Source organism: Lineus longissimus, chromosome 13 (assembly GCF_910592395.1).
Source record: "Lineus longissimus chromosome 13, tnLinLong1.2, whole genome shotgun sequence".
Lineage (NCBI taxonomy): Eukaryota > Metazoa > Nemertea > Pilidiophora > Heteronemertea > Lineidae > Lineus > Lineus longissimus.
The window spans coordinates 4,668,601-4,685,114 of NC_088320.1; the positions used below are offsets into that span (position 1 = coordinate 4,668,601).

Genomic DNA, 16,514 nt, shown 5'->3' on the forward strand with positions numbered 1-16,514 from the left:
GTGACGCTGCCAAATGTCATAGATGCCTTTTTGTGTCTAATGGATATACGTATACATTCATGAAGTTGACATAAAATGATACAATAATATAGCCTCTTGGCGACTATTATTTGAAGTGCCGGTATCAATTAAGCGAACCCTTTATATCACTGGCGAATCTAAAGTAAAATACATTTTGTATAGAGTAGAGGACAACATTGAACTTTTTGATGTTAGATAAAGCCGGCTACTACTAGCAATTCTTCGTCTGGCTGGCGTCGTTTATGGTAATTTCATTTCTCAGCAAAGGCGACTGAAGCAAAACGTGGGTAATAATCATTTGTAACTGTCTGGACCAGATAGGTTGGATTTTAATTGACCCTTGAACGTGCGCCTAGCCCTGTTGGCCATAATTATAAGAGGTGCCTTCAAGTCTGCGCAATGGACGTTTTCGGAGACTGTTGGCGCTCAATAACCACAATGGTCAGTAATGCACTTGAGGTTATATCATGGCTTTTTTGTGCCCCTCCATAGTCCATATATATAGAGTCAGTATCCTCCCCGAGACTTCTCGAGGCTTTCGTGCTGAGAAAATGCCGCTAGTGAGTCGATGGTCATTTAAGGGAACATATTGGCATCAAAGTTAAATCTGTCGGCGTTCGTCGTCTACCGATTGACAAAAACTGAACGTTAGACGAAAATACGGATAAGTAATATTTCAAACATCTTGACCTTTTATTTACACAATACTGTCTTCACTGTGGTACAAATAAATGACAAACTCTATACATAATCTACATAGTATATACAAACAGTAGCCTCATTCGGATGCGTCAACCGAGGCGGCTAAATACTGGAAAAACGGGTGGGTACATTAAAGAACAAACACTGGCAAGCATCCAGTCAAGTTTACCAAATGGCAAAATGTTTTCAGATGTTTTCAGCCGATCACAAAATCCTGTCTGCTACTTGTCCCTTTAGCACACTATGCCATACTCCAAAGAGCATCTCCCGCCAAAAGATTCAAAGAATCCCAAATCGTCTCAAATGTTCCGTGATCACAATCGACTTGGTTCCGTTAAGCACTTTCTGCACGTTGTCCGTATTGACTGCGCATGTGTAGTAGTAATGGCACGTGTGTGCTTCCTCCTCATCTGTCGGCTTCTGCTGGGCAATCGACTGAAAGTGCAAAAATGAAACAGCGTTATTTTTGGGGTATTTTCCTTTGTTGAAAGACAGGATTTTAAGGGCAAGGATTTTTAAGGACATTCCGTTATCGACATCGTTATGAGGAGGTCACTGGAATAGTCGTTCGCGTTGACGATCTGGGTGCTTTGCATTTCAAACGTCAATGAGAACTTACCGTGAACATTCTTTGAATAAACACTGCATTTTTAATCACATCTTGACTAATTAATCCGTGGTCCAATGACAACCGTGTGGCGTCACCTATTGAGTGGCTTTTTGAGAGTTTCTTGCCTGCCTGGTAGCCTGGGTAGGAACCGAGGAACTTCTTCCTTTCTGCATCTGCAAGAAGTATGCGATGTATTTGAATATAAAGAAATAGTTAAATCATTAAATATGAAAATTATGTAATTATTTAATTATATAGGTTTTTCAAAGTGCAGGCTCACCTTTTGGTTGGAATGTTGGATAATCAAGTTTTTTGATGATTTTGTATAAACTTCCTGGAGTGTCATTGGCTGGCACCTGTGAAATCATCTGCTGCACCGTCCGACCACCGTCCACCTTTTCTTTTAACTTGTCGATTTTGTTAATGAATAAAATGCACGACACAGTTCTTAAGAATCTATATGGATTGGAAGAAAATGGTAAAGTGATAAGAAATTAGTGGTTCGTAGGAAGTGGTAAGTTTGAAATAAGATGGACCAATAAAGATCTGAAGTGAGGTACATTTTGATTGTCTGTACTTTGAATGAAAAATATCCTCGTAAAGTTCGTCAAAAATCATAAATTTCTCGACATTTCCCAAACTTGCCGGTCGGAAATGTCCTCTTAGAAAATGTGTCCGGTCAAATTCTACTCTGACGGATTATGGTAGATGGTTCTATAGAGACCAGCAGGACCGTTAATACCTCAAAGAATAAAATCAATATACGTGTAACATATACTGTTGACTTAGGAATCTGCTGATAATGATTATCGTCAACTGAAAACTTATCTCGACCTACCTATTTTTCCAAGTTTGTTCAAAAATCTCCAGTGATTCTAACAATCTGTTCTTAGACTCGTCCTCTCTGAGCGTTTGATCAAAGCTGCTACTGTCCACGATAAACAAAATGGCCGTCACACATTCAAATACTTGGATCCATCGTCGCCGCTCTCCTCTCTGACCACCCACGTCGTATGCACTGCAACAAGAATGACAATATTATTTCGGAGACTGCCCTGTGATTCTCCGAGTGTCTTCCTTTTTAACTCAGTTGTCTACCGGACAAGTATTGGTTCTCATCTCGTAAAATATTGACTTGTTTATCTTGTCATTATGCGAGTATTGGTTTTCGTTATTTCATGCGGAAAAGAGACGAGATCAGACGAGATTTGATCTCCCGAGTGGATGGCTAATCAAACAAGAGAAATGCACGGCAGTGTGCCCTTTACAAACATGATACCTACGGGCAACTGTATAGCTGTTCCACTGTTTTGTGCCTTCTGACTGTGCTATGGTGTGTCTTACCTGAAATGTACGTTCTTTCTTCTATCCTTGATCATGAAATCGATCTTGTTGATGGAAGTGGTCATGACCCGACATCGGAGGATGTCCTGAAAGTAATATAGAGATGATTTAATTGGTGTCACACGTATTGGGTTGATGAGCTTTCAGCACCAAGCACATTAAAAGGTCCTTGCCTGTTACACCGATGTAAGCTCATGTCTAATATGGGGAGGATTTAAAAGTTGCGTCTGTATGAAGGCAGATGAGGCTTTCCTACCTGGTCAGTTGGCATATAGTCGTCTTCTCTTATAGCATCTATTCGATTCAGGAAGCTGGAATAGGAACACAATGTAACATGAATATCTTATGGCTGGCGACCATCTAAAGGCCATTTCCTCTAGCCAACCTCATGAAGATATTTTGCATGTCATTTATTGAAACAAGGTTTAGCATTACCTTCAAAGCCACATTCTTAGCTGTGATGATATTTGAGCCGGATGGGCCGAATAGAGTTAGGTGTCTCTGATGTCGAACAGTACATCGTTATTAATCACGAAGAATATTTTCATCATTATGTCAGGCAAGATCCAGCCGCCTCTAATGCATATCAATTGTCTGATAACCACCAATTGGGCCCGTAGCAGACAAGAAATTGCCTAGCCTTCCTATATGGCCCCTAAGCTATATTCACTCGCCAGGGTATTTTCAAACCTGGTTCGTCATACCAATGACTAACCAGATTTCCTAAACACTCGTTTCGTCTTCGCTCCGTTTGTAATCAAATAATTTAATCACAAACTTCATCTTCTGGTGTGATATCAGGCCGTCGGTAATTATAGCCGCAAGGTGGGAGTTTAATAAGGCAAAGAAGCTCATTAAAACTGCACTTCATTCTCGGGATACCAAGACGAGAGATAACAGCTTTAATTGTAACCATGACAACTGGAAATCCCAACCAAGCGTTTTGTCCTTAAGGCGCTCCAAAAAAGGGTCATCTCAAATAACGTCAACATGCCAAAAATCGCGTGTATGGCAGATACAGATACTATTTTCAGATGTAAAGTTTATTCTTAATGCGCAACTCGTTAGTCGGGAGGATGTTTTATAGCAGATGCAAAGAACATTCGCTAAAAAGCTTTAGAGTATAAAACACGTGGGGGACTATGAATATTGGATGAATGATTAAGAACCTATATCGGAAAGGTTAAGTTCGTAAATCATCCCAAACTTGTTCTCGTATTGTATTTTTTGTCCTCCTGTTCCTTCAAGTGTCCATGCACTCTCAATACCAGCGGCTTCGGCAAAATGCATCTGTGTCTTTCTTCCATTAATAATGGTAACCACGTTAGACACCTACATTCAAATCGGTGCGTAGGAGTGTTGCATTCGATTACCGGGACATTCTCTGAAAATTCTGAATGCTCCATGCAGGGTGCCCACGCAGTTTGAATCTGAATTTGAAAGAGGGGGACTTGGGGTGGCGATGGTTTTTGGGTTGAGGTACATTGTCCCTGTACTTACTATGCTGCACAATCTATGAGCTGATATTCGTGAGATCTGTCATAGCATGCCTTGATTCCATCATCTTCCCACAGAATCTTAGCATGATAAAAGAATTCCTGCAATCAGAAAGGAAGGTCAAACAAAAAAAAACCAGTACCGTGCTTGTTCATTAGATGAACCTGTCTCAAGGATATAAATTTGGTGTCAACGTGGTCAAGTTCATAATGTGCCAACACCCAAACCCAAGGCTCCGCGGCCAAATCAGCATGTTCAGAACATCGGCTAAAGTATGATTGCGAACATGCAGCAGACATGGTCATTTCTTTCATAAACATGTTCCAACTTACATCGGGGAAGTCGTAATCCCTGCTCGTCGCCTGCGTCATGATATACTCGGCACTGTCTTGACTTATGGAGTCTCGGTACCCAATTCCCAGGGTCGCCATCGCGTTAACTATTGTCTGAAAGAGGTGAGGCTTCATTTAGACGTGACGAAATAATCATATAGACAGTTGTTGTTATATTACTTGGCAACACATTAAGCTTGATGAGAAGTTGGAAAGCGTGACTGGAGTACTTGCCACATCCTGAACTTTACTGTAACACTCGGAACTAAAGACTAAGTTCATTAACGTGTGCGAGGGGAGTATATACGACTGACTCTGGTATTTAAGGATGTTCTTGCAACCGCCTTAATGGATACACGCAAAGGAGCTTTTCCTTCCTGCAGACTCTTAGCAATAACCGGGTTTTGAGCTTCAAGCGTTTTTTTATGCCAACACAATATGTACCCCGTAAATAAAGGTTTTTCAGCAGAATAAAACTCTCAGTGCTTTTCAGAAACTTACTTTTGTGTCGACCGAAAAAAGTGTGGCTACCTGGTACAAGGCTTGGAGCTGCGGTTGGGGAGGGGGCGTTGAAACCAGTACACTGAGACTTCGAGGTGGGTTAACGTTAATTAGTTTCGCTTTGAAGTTACCAGCAATTCTCAAGGTCAAGGTCACGCAATTCTCGACGGTGATAGACTTAACTCCCAGCCGCCTCGGGAAACTTCATTACAATTACAGAGCTTGTTGGGTTTTTATTGTATTTCAAGGCGGTCGACGGTGAAGTTTCCTATCCTCGATCTCTTTGAGAATTGCCTTATAGTTTGATAAGACGCAATAATGGCTTCGGGGTACGGTTTGATTGGGATATGCAGCTCATTGATGAGGAAGAACGTATTTTCATATTCATCTATCTATCATCTCTGACGTACATGATTCAATTACTATGTCTACACTGAGACAAACAAGCGATACCCGGCGTTCAATGATACAGGCCTTTATAAACCTTTTGTAAGATTTTTCACCAAAAGAGGTTCTGCAGAAAAATTAACTTACCAGTTCAAGTTTTCATATTTGTGTTGGTTTTTCAAAAGGTGTGTGAAAAACCTAACTAAATGCTGATGTCCTATTAAGGAAATCCGCAAGTACATTTGTATTGTGAGGTTGTTTGGCCATGGCTTGCAAATTTAAGAGAAGCTAATGGTTACATTCCATTTTCATTTTCAATTTTTCTGTTCTACTGGTAGCTATTTTGCCCGAAAAACCAACATTTCTCATGCCGAAGTTGTTTTAGACTCGTGTTATACTCACAACTATACTTTCTTGCAAGTTCTTCTTGATATATTGGATCTTGTCCCGCCTTTCCCTGAAGAAAACGAAGGGAAGTCATTGAATGAGCTAAATACCCACAAAATTCTCCGCAAGGATGATGTTCCTTTAAAACACGTGAAAAAGTAATGATATGTCTATATATACATGTAGCTTTAACTTAGGCGTGAAATAACTTATGAAATACTAATATTTCTCCCGAAGTATCTACACAAACCAACACCATTATTTCGAGAGTGGCACCTAATGGATCTGAAGTGAAATGCCCTTGTGAGGTGTAGACCCCATTTAGTCACGATCAATTTGAACACTAATGGCTTCTCGATTCAGGTACCAGGTGGCATAAGATCATCCTCATTGCAAGTGAAAAGAAGAAGACAGGTCTGGTTAAAATGGGAAGACGATGGATCAAGTAAAATGCCCTTGGAAGCTAGGAACCCATTAAGATCATAGAGCTGCATGATGATGATGGTGATGATGATGATGATAATGATGATGATAACCAGTGGGTTCTGACGTCGGAGTGAACAAAACCCTGAATCTCGGGATGTAGCTACACTCCTGGAAATATTCCTGGTCGTTCGGATAAATGCCTGAACATGTGGACCATATATAAGTATATAAAAGTAGTGGCTTTTTCGCCATTGTCGTAGTAGTCATAGTTCGAATAGTGAAACAGACACAAAACAATCATTGAGATAAGAGAAGACCCTTACTTATCATCGAAGCCATCAATGTGTATAATCTTCATTTGTTTCACTACGGTACTCTTCCCCGACTCTCCGATGCCCAAGAGTAGCAGCTTAATCTTCCTCATGTCGTGCTCGTGATCCTGTCGGAGACTTTTATTGATCTGTCTGCTCCTGGCTCTCGCCTCCTGCTCCTCTGGGGTGGGCCGTGATGACGGGCTGCACCCCATTGTGAAACCCATCGGTCCTAGACAACTACTGCAAAGAAACAAATGAAGATCGTATACATGTAGGAGGAAACCGTATCGGCGCGCGCATATGTGCAGCGGAGAGGCGAAGTCTGCTTCATCGGCAGTAAAGATGACCTGATATACGTTTGGCCCGGTATACCGCAGGGTCGTCTTGAGTGTAATGCCTATCCAGTGTCAGGAGAGAAAAATAAAGCACCCTACCTCATTTTATCCGACATCAGGTAAAGTTTTAGTCCATATGTATTTGCATGTTATCTGCTGACGGTGTACTGAAAACACCATAAAATCTCCATTTAAGAGTAATTTTGGAATAGATAAACTTTTAACTCGTCTAAATCTATATAGATATCTTTAGAATTCTCAACCTAAATTGGCTTTATCAAAAAATTGACCAATATATCGTCCTATTAATAGTTACAGATTAATATACTTGTTTAGATAGTGAGGTGCCTTGGTGACAATAGGTATTGATATTCGATATGTACAGCTGTACACACTGGGGTCGGGTCGATCTCAGTGCATTGTCGTATTGATTCCCAAACTCATTGATGTTCACTTGTTAGAAATCCGGCGAAAACTAGAGAGGTTTTGATTACTGACAAGGTGTAATCGGACTTGACCGAAATATAGACGTGTATTGGCGTCGTGCACGTATAAAAAACTGAAAAACAACTGATAAAAAATACTTTTGATAATAACATTTCCGAGATCTATTATCACCGATAGAGCAGGCAGGGGCGACAGGGCGCAGATCAATAGAAGAATAGCGGATACTAAATACAACCCGGTAGTGCCAGTCGGTGGTCATTTTAAAGCTTCCCTGTTTGTCAACCAAGGGCCATGTAATTACCGCACACAACATTCTATGATAGCATATCAAGATAGAATGCCAAATACAAGCTATATTAAGCCGTTTTCGAGTAATAATGGCTGAATTACTACGAATTGTTGACAAAATGCAAAAAAAGAGGTTTTCATTGGCTATTGCTAACCCCGACTATACGGTAGGCCATGTTGGCAAACAGTCAGACGAACTATAAACATGAACTAGGAAAACAAACAAATTGTTTTGGATACACACAATCTGATATAATATTGGCATATATCATCAAAAAATACCGAAAACGAAAAAATGATGTTTTCTGATTTCAAGAATAACTTAAGTGAAAACAAATGGTGACTATTATAGAAAGCGTACTTTTTTGCAGCGAACTTTTGATCAATGGCCAGGCAGTTGACTAGGAAGCAAAAAAATGTGTTTGGTGGTCTGAGGTTAGAAACGCAAGATCTGTAAGATGGTACATAAATACCGTTACTCAAACGGCTCTAACTGATATATTGTGACGTTTTGCACTTAAGGTTGTGCAAGCACGATATTTAACAATAAAGACCTATCTACTGCTGCTTTCGCCCACAATCTTAGAAATTTATTTGTAGAATAAAAAGAAAGAGTGCGTGATTCTGCATTTTCAAGTAATTCGTCCTAAAATATTCATGGCATTTGTTTGCAATCTCTGAAATGTGCTGTGCAGTTAATGGTTGACACGACCAGTCCAGGTAGATGGCTGGGACTGCAGAGTCCCAGGTGATAGACTCTCGGGCGTTGTTGGGACGAGGCTCTCGATCGGACCTCCCGGCTTGAACAATGACTACAGATTCATGAACGTTGTACAATGCATAACAAGTGAAAATGACACACGTCATGGACTGGCGGCTGCCGCAGCAGCACTTGTGCACCCTTACACCTCTTTTCGTATGACAATCCTAGTTCACACCATCCTCGAATACCAGGGTCAGTGCTGTGGTAAGTGCTGATCGGTAAGTGCCATGTGAAAGGCCCGGCATGAAGCTCAGAATGAGTGGAGAAATACCCTGATATGCAACGTTCGGAAACTTGACCATTGCGATATATTAACTGTACATTACATGCAACGTTTGCATGCATTATCACTGCTTTTGACTTAAACACCGCCTGGTGTCAGATAAACGTATTAGATCTAGTGAACGCATGAATAAAAACGACGTGTACAGGAGCGGCGTAGGACTTTAAGTCGCCCACTGTGCACTGGCCACAACTGTTCAGGTCAAATCAATGCAGATATCAAATAAGCCAGACACAATGACATATCGTGAAATACACTGCGAGTCCAGAATGTATCACAAAAATATTTACTGACGGTAAACATCCAGGCATCGTACCATTACAATGATTGATGATATTGTCAATTTAATGCAAGCGAAGCCAATGTCTGATCGGCAATGGCATGTAATTATATATGGTCCATCTGATTAAGACCGATTAAATTGCCTTCGGTATACGGTATTTAATTCTTTTGTGATTCTAAAACTAAATACAAGGGAGAGAAAAATGCATTCATGGCATACCTTCCCATTAAAGGAATTTAAGTTTTTGCTTTCAACAGTAGAAATTCGTGTCCGTTTTTCGCGATTTCTTGTATCTGGGGCCCGCTACCAAGCAAGCAATACTCAAAATGTGAAAAATTGAGTTGCATGAGAATATAATATATACATGTAGTATGTAGTCATAGAAGCTTCCTGGATAAAAGTAGCTGAAGACAAATTCGACTGAAGTAAAGGCCAATAATAGCAAGTTGTGCCCAACCATGGCGGCACGGACCCCAGACTCTCACAAACATCATCAGATGCCATGACTGGAAACGCTGACCGGAAGTCCAACTACAGGACCCAGATGACAATAACAATCAGACACATAAGAGCTATTTTAACGTTACCTTTGATATGGTCCCTTTGACGTCTCGTGAGGGCGAATTCTATTCATCCAGTTATAAAATCCAAGGTCGAAGTAACCGGAAATGATTAGAAATCCTGCTTAGAACCGTTTCCACAGTGCTTTTAAGAGTAAAAATCCGCACGAACACGGGCCCGAAAAGTGATATTTTAACTTATGGTACAGATATTATTCCTTTAGTCCTATAAGACAGACAGTCACCACAACTGATTACCCACTGATCGACGCGTGACCATGCAGTGGGAAGTTGGACTTCGTCTCTGATATCAAACCGATGCGGCAAAGTCACTTATAGCTCTCTAGACATGAAGTCCAGAATGACATGTGAACAGTCTTCCATCCGTCCCATAAAGATATAACTTTATACCTGATATATAGATTTTTCCATGACTAATGCAGGAAATATAGGGAATTCCCCTCTTATCGATATTAATGTAAGCAGACTGTCTTATTGGGCGATCATTCTCGCAAGTGGTCGCAATATTGATCCTGCGAATTTCTCTGTTTGGAAATGGTTTCGGTTGCATATAATTTTGCAATCTGGTTCTGGGAAATGGCGCGTTCATTTCAGGAACGCTATGAGGTCGAAGGGTATAATTTGGTTACTTGTGTTGCCATGGTTTCCGGTGCGGGAAGTTACTTAAGGAGAGGCCGCCAAAATACGATCTTACCATTGTTACGCACACGACAACAACAAGGAGAAGATAAGAATGCTCGCAGGGAGGACGAAACACTTTTTAGTAATGGCGGTGTCTGCTGAGAGTACTCAGGTGACGAAAGTACCGTCGAAAGTGCGCTGATGCACCCGTCAATAAGAGCACATTCCTTGAAAAATGGCCTTTTTAAGAACATAATATCCTCAATTGGATATTGGGAAGGGCCTACAAATGAGTAGAAATTCGTAAGAAATATCTTAAAGTGCTCACAACGGCAGGTATTAATGCATTTCTATTTTCCTTGACCACCAGTAATAACGAGCGGCTTACCCGCCCCTTTAAGGACAAAATGAACATTCTTTCACATGATAGAATATTGACTCATTATTCGAAAAAATACGGATATTTCTAAATGAATGGAATTTATGGCCGTGTTGTCGCTGGTGTAATCTTTGTACACCTGTTGGTTTCCGAGCTCAATCTATACGTAAAATTGTATGATATTTGTGACGACAACATATTGATGTGAACAGTGTGTTTCATCATTTGTGTGTGTTTTCGTGGTAAAATAAATCGTTATTTGATCGACTGAATTATGAGCAAGTCATTCCAAGGCGTCAGACATGTGTTTCAATATGCTCTTTCGCTCTTATTTTCTTATCAATAAAACACTGGCAGTTGTTCATACCCGGAAAATAGGCAGAGCTGGTATGCGGTTCTTGGTCACAATGATAGAGAGGTTAAAAGTTTGATCCAAGAACGAGATGATTTGTTTCTCTGCAGTACGTCATTAAGTCAAGTTGAGTTTTTTACTATAGCTTTTGGATGCTTGAAGCGATGTTTACCTAAACAACCATGCCCAAGTTGTCCCATTAAATAAATTAAAAACGTTCATGACTTTATCGACATCGAAGAGGCCAACTCTATACCATCTCGACAATTCTTCTGATTAATCGCGGGTATGATATTATACTCAGTTAACCTCTCGTCATCGACACGTTTACAAAGTATTTCCTGTAATTCGAAGATGATGTGGTAAATGTTACTTTTAAGAATGACACGACATGTAATGGACTTGCACCACCAACAGGAACAAACCTTTTCAAGTAGCAAATCTTACAACTTTCCACGAATATCATGATCGGTCGCCAGCGATACTTTATTGGTAAACCTCACGAATTCCACTGACATCTCATCGTGGAAACCGCCTGGATTACTCAGTGCATTCCAATCTCAGCCAATAACATACATCAATTAGAAGGAAGAGCATTAAATCACAAATTTTCCAAATATCGTCCAGAGCGAAAGAAACGTATACACCCCGTACCTGCATGGAACGCCGAGTATGAAGGCTGCCTTTTCCCATCTCTCTCTGACTGTCAATTTATATTCAAATGATTAACTAATAAATCAATACAATGTAATATCAAACCACACCTTGATGATATTCATTCAGCTGAGAATCATGGTCTCGATATCTGCAGCAATAATTTGTCTGTCCGGCAGTGCAGTGATCAGGGTGTAGTGATACAAACCTATACGGTGACTCGGCGCGCCCACGCTCTCGTTTCCAAAGATAACTGAGTTTCCCATGACTCTTCGTGTAGCTTTTTGTTTTCCTGAGCAAATATCATTTTCCTGCATGAAAAGAAAGACACGAAGCAAAACCCTCTCGTGTAATTGCATTTAATTCTTGGTTTCGATTCCCAAGCAGGCCAACTATCTTTGATGTCTACTGATTGTTCAAAGACACGCAGTTTTTCAACCTGATTTGATAGTGGGAATGGTGATTGACGAGATTGTATGACTACTCTGAATTTACTTCTATAAGGTCACTTCATTTACTTTCCCCTCAGAATAGTCATGCTCTGCCTTTTGCGTTTTCAACATTGCGGAGAACTGCTCGAGAGGACTAGAGACTGGTGTGTTCATCTAAGCGAAAGAGCGATTAACACGAAGCGGGATGAGATGGAGGATTACTCGTCACGTAGAAACTGCAGGTTGACGACAAGACCGATTTTACTCAACCTGAGCACTCTTAAAAAAAGGGTTCTTGAGAAGTGCCTTGCAGAACTCTGGGGTGCTTTGGGGGTTTTGCTATCTAGAGATAAAAAGATTATAACGGCATTGCAGGGTTCCCCCGAGCAAACCATGATAATCAGCCTTGGAGTGAAACTTGGACAAGCTGTGTTGAATCGCTGGAGCCCAGCGCGGTACTGCGCCTGGAGTATAGAAAGACATGGTGCAAGGCGAGAAGAAATGAAATGATCAGTCCCCATGGGTGGCTGGGTTTCAGGCAGCGGTAGTCCTTATCCGCTGTATAGTTTCCTGCTTTAGCGAATATAACACCGCCAGCTATTTTTGAGACTTTCACGGACGAAGCGGGGAAATCCCGGAAGAATGTACACCAGTGCATCAGGTATATATACACGAAGAAAATTGTCGATAAACTTTTAAGGCCTACGCCGTATTATGTGTAAAATTTTAAACTGAATTTGAAAAATTCCAATTGTGTACGTGCTGAATACAAACTTCAGCAATGCTGTTACACGAACGGGCTATAAAGGCCATCTAGATTCAGTGGAGAAAGAAGACGATACACGTAATTATATGTTATGGCTACTGGATCTTCCTCGATTAATGCGCGCGCATTTTCCAAGCTATAATTTACTCATTTAAGGCACATTCTTCATGTACGGGTTCATTTAATTCTGACAGCGCCGTAAAACTCATCTTAAATTGCCTCATCAGCGATATTTCATTCCCCTTTGACACATGCCGTTACGTACATCTTGTCTCATTCGTCTACCGTGCTTCGAGACTGGGCTCGTATTTCATAAGCGCTTTCTTCAGCGATTTTTTACCGCGATGATTTCGAGGCAAACATTGAGCCGCGGACCTAACGGGCATACACGACAATCAATATATCTTGACAATCATAATATCCTCAACGTACCTTTTTTTAATCAAGATCAACTTCTGCCATGATACAAAATTGATCCAATTACTCTCCAGTATCACGTTTCGTCAGGATGACCAAAATGCCACATGGGCAATCACGCTATAGTTTGGAGCTACATGTAAAGAGGCGGGCATTCTTTTCGAACTTTTTACTTGTGCAGTTCCGATGCGACCGCTGGCTTGTGACCAATACCACACCGTTCAGGCAATGGTTACCAGAATTTTATCTCAGACCAGTCAGAAAAAGCTTTTGTTTTTATCAGTTTAACAACCTTCTCAATCACGCTGTCAATGTTGCCAGTGGGTATAAGAGCGATCGCTCATTTTTTCTCTACATAACCATTTCTCACCGATCGTCTACTTTTTTCTATGGTCCAAGGAAAAGATTTTCAAAGGGAAAACTTTTGGCGTGGATTTACCTGGCCAGGGGATACCGCTGCTTGCTTTCACACATATGCTGGTATCTAGTAATGAATTTCGCCAGTGTTGCTGAGGCAGTCGTGGCGTGGCTGTGAATATCAGACATGCCTACGATCACATCCCGTTCTGGTTCTCATTGTTTGTTGCAGTAAAATGATTTTCCAATAATCTCGTTTGGAGAAGTCACGGTACTACTGGAAGCCATTTTTGTATGAAAAACCAACATATCGCATGTCCAAGTCGTCTCGCAGCCCAAGAATCACCCACCCACCATTGTATTCAGGTGTCATATGCTATGCCCAGCTTACTCAATCAAGCGCAATCAGTCCTATTGCCGTTCAATCAATAATATAAACGATTCTTTGGTCATTGTCCAGATTTTCATCTTGACATGAAAGGAATGCAAACGAGATAAGGCAGAGGAGGTTATCCTTATTGAGTTTGGTCGATTGGTCCTATGTACGTGGCGGGGACGATATGGTGGATGATGAAATGTCTCCACACAGCATCATACGAAAAAGTGTGGCGGAACGGGCCGGATGAGATAAAGGTATATTAATGCAATGATAATGCCATGATACACAGTGCAATGCAATCAAAATCCAAACGGTAAAAAATCAATATGGCCGCTTACGACAGCCATCTTGGATTCCTTTCTGTGCAATACTGGCATCAGATCGGATAGATCGTGATCTGCTGTTGCCAAGCTTCAGTAAAGCGAGTTTATATATACACGAAAGTTGGCAAAATATTACCAATCAATCATTGTGTCCACACTTGACACCCAAAATAAGAAGTCACCGAGGTTAAATTATAGATCATTGCCAAAAATAAGAACAAGAAACTTGCCAAATGTGGCATGAGATGGCTACTTAATATCTAAATATAGCCATCATATCTGAAAATAGACCTAAGATAAATTTTATGTGTTTATTTTAAGAAGGATTTATATCATTTGTTGGCCAAATTAAAGTCGATATATCTTACCTTACACCTCAACACTCATGTGACATGTCATGCATATCGATGAGGTAATAAACGTACATCGTACTGCTCAGAAGTAACATGCCCTGCTTAGAAGTTACATTATTCTCCAGCAAGAAATTTTTCATACGCGCCACCCGGTGTCATTAGGAAAAAGCTCGTAAGAAAATCAATTCAAATGAGCATATTATACAATGTATCATCCGGCATGCAAATTCACTTGTCACTAACTTAATTCTCATTTAAAATTCATAAGGGAAACGGCGGGAAACAGCTGTCATGTCATACACCCACATCTTGAGAAATGCACGATTTATCTAGGCAAATTTGAGTTAATCAATTTTGGATGTCAAAACATCTGCTCAAATCAGAACTATGTAACATAAATGTCTGTATATACTATAGACTCTCATTTACCGTTGTTAAACTCACATGATGTACGTTCGGAAAAAACACATGCCCAAATTCATAAAGGGCGTTTGAGGGTTAGACATGTACAACTTCTCTCTAATCAGTTTCAGGGCCTATTCATATTCTGTGAAGATTTACATGAAGGGCCAGAATCTGTCTATTCAGTAGTTAAACACTGTTTTAAGCTAAACGTCCTTTATGAATTCATTCCTCTCAGGAATTTTGCCAAAATTGCCAAAACATTGCGTGTCACTCTCGGTGTGTCAGTCACCTGATGAGCCTGATGCACGAGCCGATGAAGTTATTGCGGAACATGACAGAAAACAGTGGCGTCAGAATTTATCAGTATGTATGTTGAGACATGATTGAGTGGATTTCTTACCAGGCAACGCATACTGGATTTGGACTGACGTGTTCTGATCCTTCCAATTAGTCGTTCCCTGAAATAAACTTTTAAGATAAAATTCATTAAATTAACTTACCAATGGTTATCATTTACGATATAAGTAAAGTTCTCCTCTCGGGCAGTCTAGACTCACAGACTCATCGACGTGTAGCACATCAGTCGGACAAGGAACGCCAGTGATAAAGTCCACATCGCTGCTAAGAGGAGGAAGCGCAATCGATACCGAGGAAACCTTATTCTAAACATGCGGTGCGGCGCCGCGATCAAGCTTTTTTCAAAGTCCAAGATTATTTTAATCCATGTGATAACGGTGCGAGAGTCGGTATTGAGTACTGCGAGTCACGATACTGTATCCAATAGGATAACAGTCGTGTTGATTAGTTCTGCGAGTCAATTAACTGATCCAAAATGATAACAGTCGTGTTGATAAGTTCTGCGAGTCAATAATCTGATCCAAATTGAAATCAGTCGTGTTGAAGTTCTGCGAGTCAATAATCTGATCCAAAATGATAACAGTCGTGTTGATAAGTTCTGCGAGTCAATAATCTGATCCAAAATGATAACAGTCGTGTTGATAACTGCGAGTCAATAAACTTATCCATAATGATAACAGTCGTGTTGATAAGTTCTGCGAGTCAATCTATACTGGTCAAAAAGGATAATGGTCGTTTTCGGCCAATATATATGCTCTATCCGAGTGATATGTCCATTCGAAGATAGCTGGCAAAATTGTACCACTAATGCGCAATCGTGATTATATTCGCCGACCGTTGATAAACATGACTAATTACTCCGAGTTACAATACGGTCACATGCAGATCCCAACTTATCGTCACACACATACACACACAATTAGAATATGGTCAAATTGGCTTTTATGGCGTATCACTGGGGCATACGCTCTGGTGTTTTGCATGCTTCCATCTACATCTGTATCAATTTTATATATGATTTTACTGAAATTAACAAGTGGTCCTACGTAATTTCATGCGTGTGTCGTCCCTCATCAGCCAAGTTACGGCAGATCTATTGGGAGCCATCTGATGGGAGTCCTGATGAACTAAAGTCCTGCAACGTGAACAGATTCATTCTTGGTGCTGCAAATTTTCTTCCTTGAGCATACTTTAGAGTGTGACATGTTCATGTCGATTT

The 16,514-nt window shown here is 40.6% G+C and overlaps 1 protein-coding gene across 5 annotated transcripts; it reads right to left on the reverse strand.

Moving 5' to 3' along the window:
- Positions 1-378: 378 nt before the first annotated feature.
- LOC135498020 (guanine nucleotide-binding protein G(s) subunit alpha-like) lies at positions 379-15,695 on the reverse strand. Of its 5 annotated transcripts, none has more exons than XM_064788140.1 (11): positions 15,439-15,695; positions 6,531-6,761; positions 5,797-5,851; positions 4,507-4,620; positions 4,178-4,275; positions 2,934-2,988; positions 2,678-2,763; positions 2,172-2,351; positions 1,614-1,789; positions 1,343-1,506; positions 379-1,158 (listed from the first exon to the last, which is right to left on the reverse strand). In XM_064788140.1, the coding sequence occupies exons 2-11, from the start codon at positions 6,743-6,745 to the stop codon at positions 1,003-1,005; spliced, it is 1,299 nt and encodes a 432-aa protein (XP_064644210.1). In that variant the 5' UTR covers positions 6,746-6,761; positions 15,439-15,695; the 3' UTR covers positions 379-1,002. The 5 variants fall into 5 exon arrangements, with proteins under 5 accessions (XP_064644210.1, XP_064644211.1, XP_064644205.1 ...); XM_064788141.1 differs by lacking the exon at positions 15,439-15,695 and adding an exon at positions 11,716-11,788; XM_064788135.1 differs by lacking the exon at positions 15,439-15,695 and adding an exon at positions 9,508-9,866.
- Between the last annotated feature and the right edge of the window lie 819 nt (positions 15,696-16,514).

Bases quoted from the DNA above. Each gene is read 5' to 3' on its own strand.
- LOC135498020 (XM_064788135.1), bottom strand. From the start codon at position 9,554: ATGAATAGAATTCGCCCTCACGAGACGTCAAAGGGACCATATCAAAG. The intron at 6,762-9,507 runs GTAACGTTAAAA...GTTTCTTTGCAG, and splicing joins TCAAAGGGACCATATCAAAG to TAGTTGTCTAGGACCGATGG. The intron at 5,852-6,530 runs GTAAGGGTCTTC...CGTTTTCTTCAG, and splicing joins ATTGATGGCTTCGATGATAA to GGAAAGGCGGGACAAGATCC.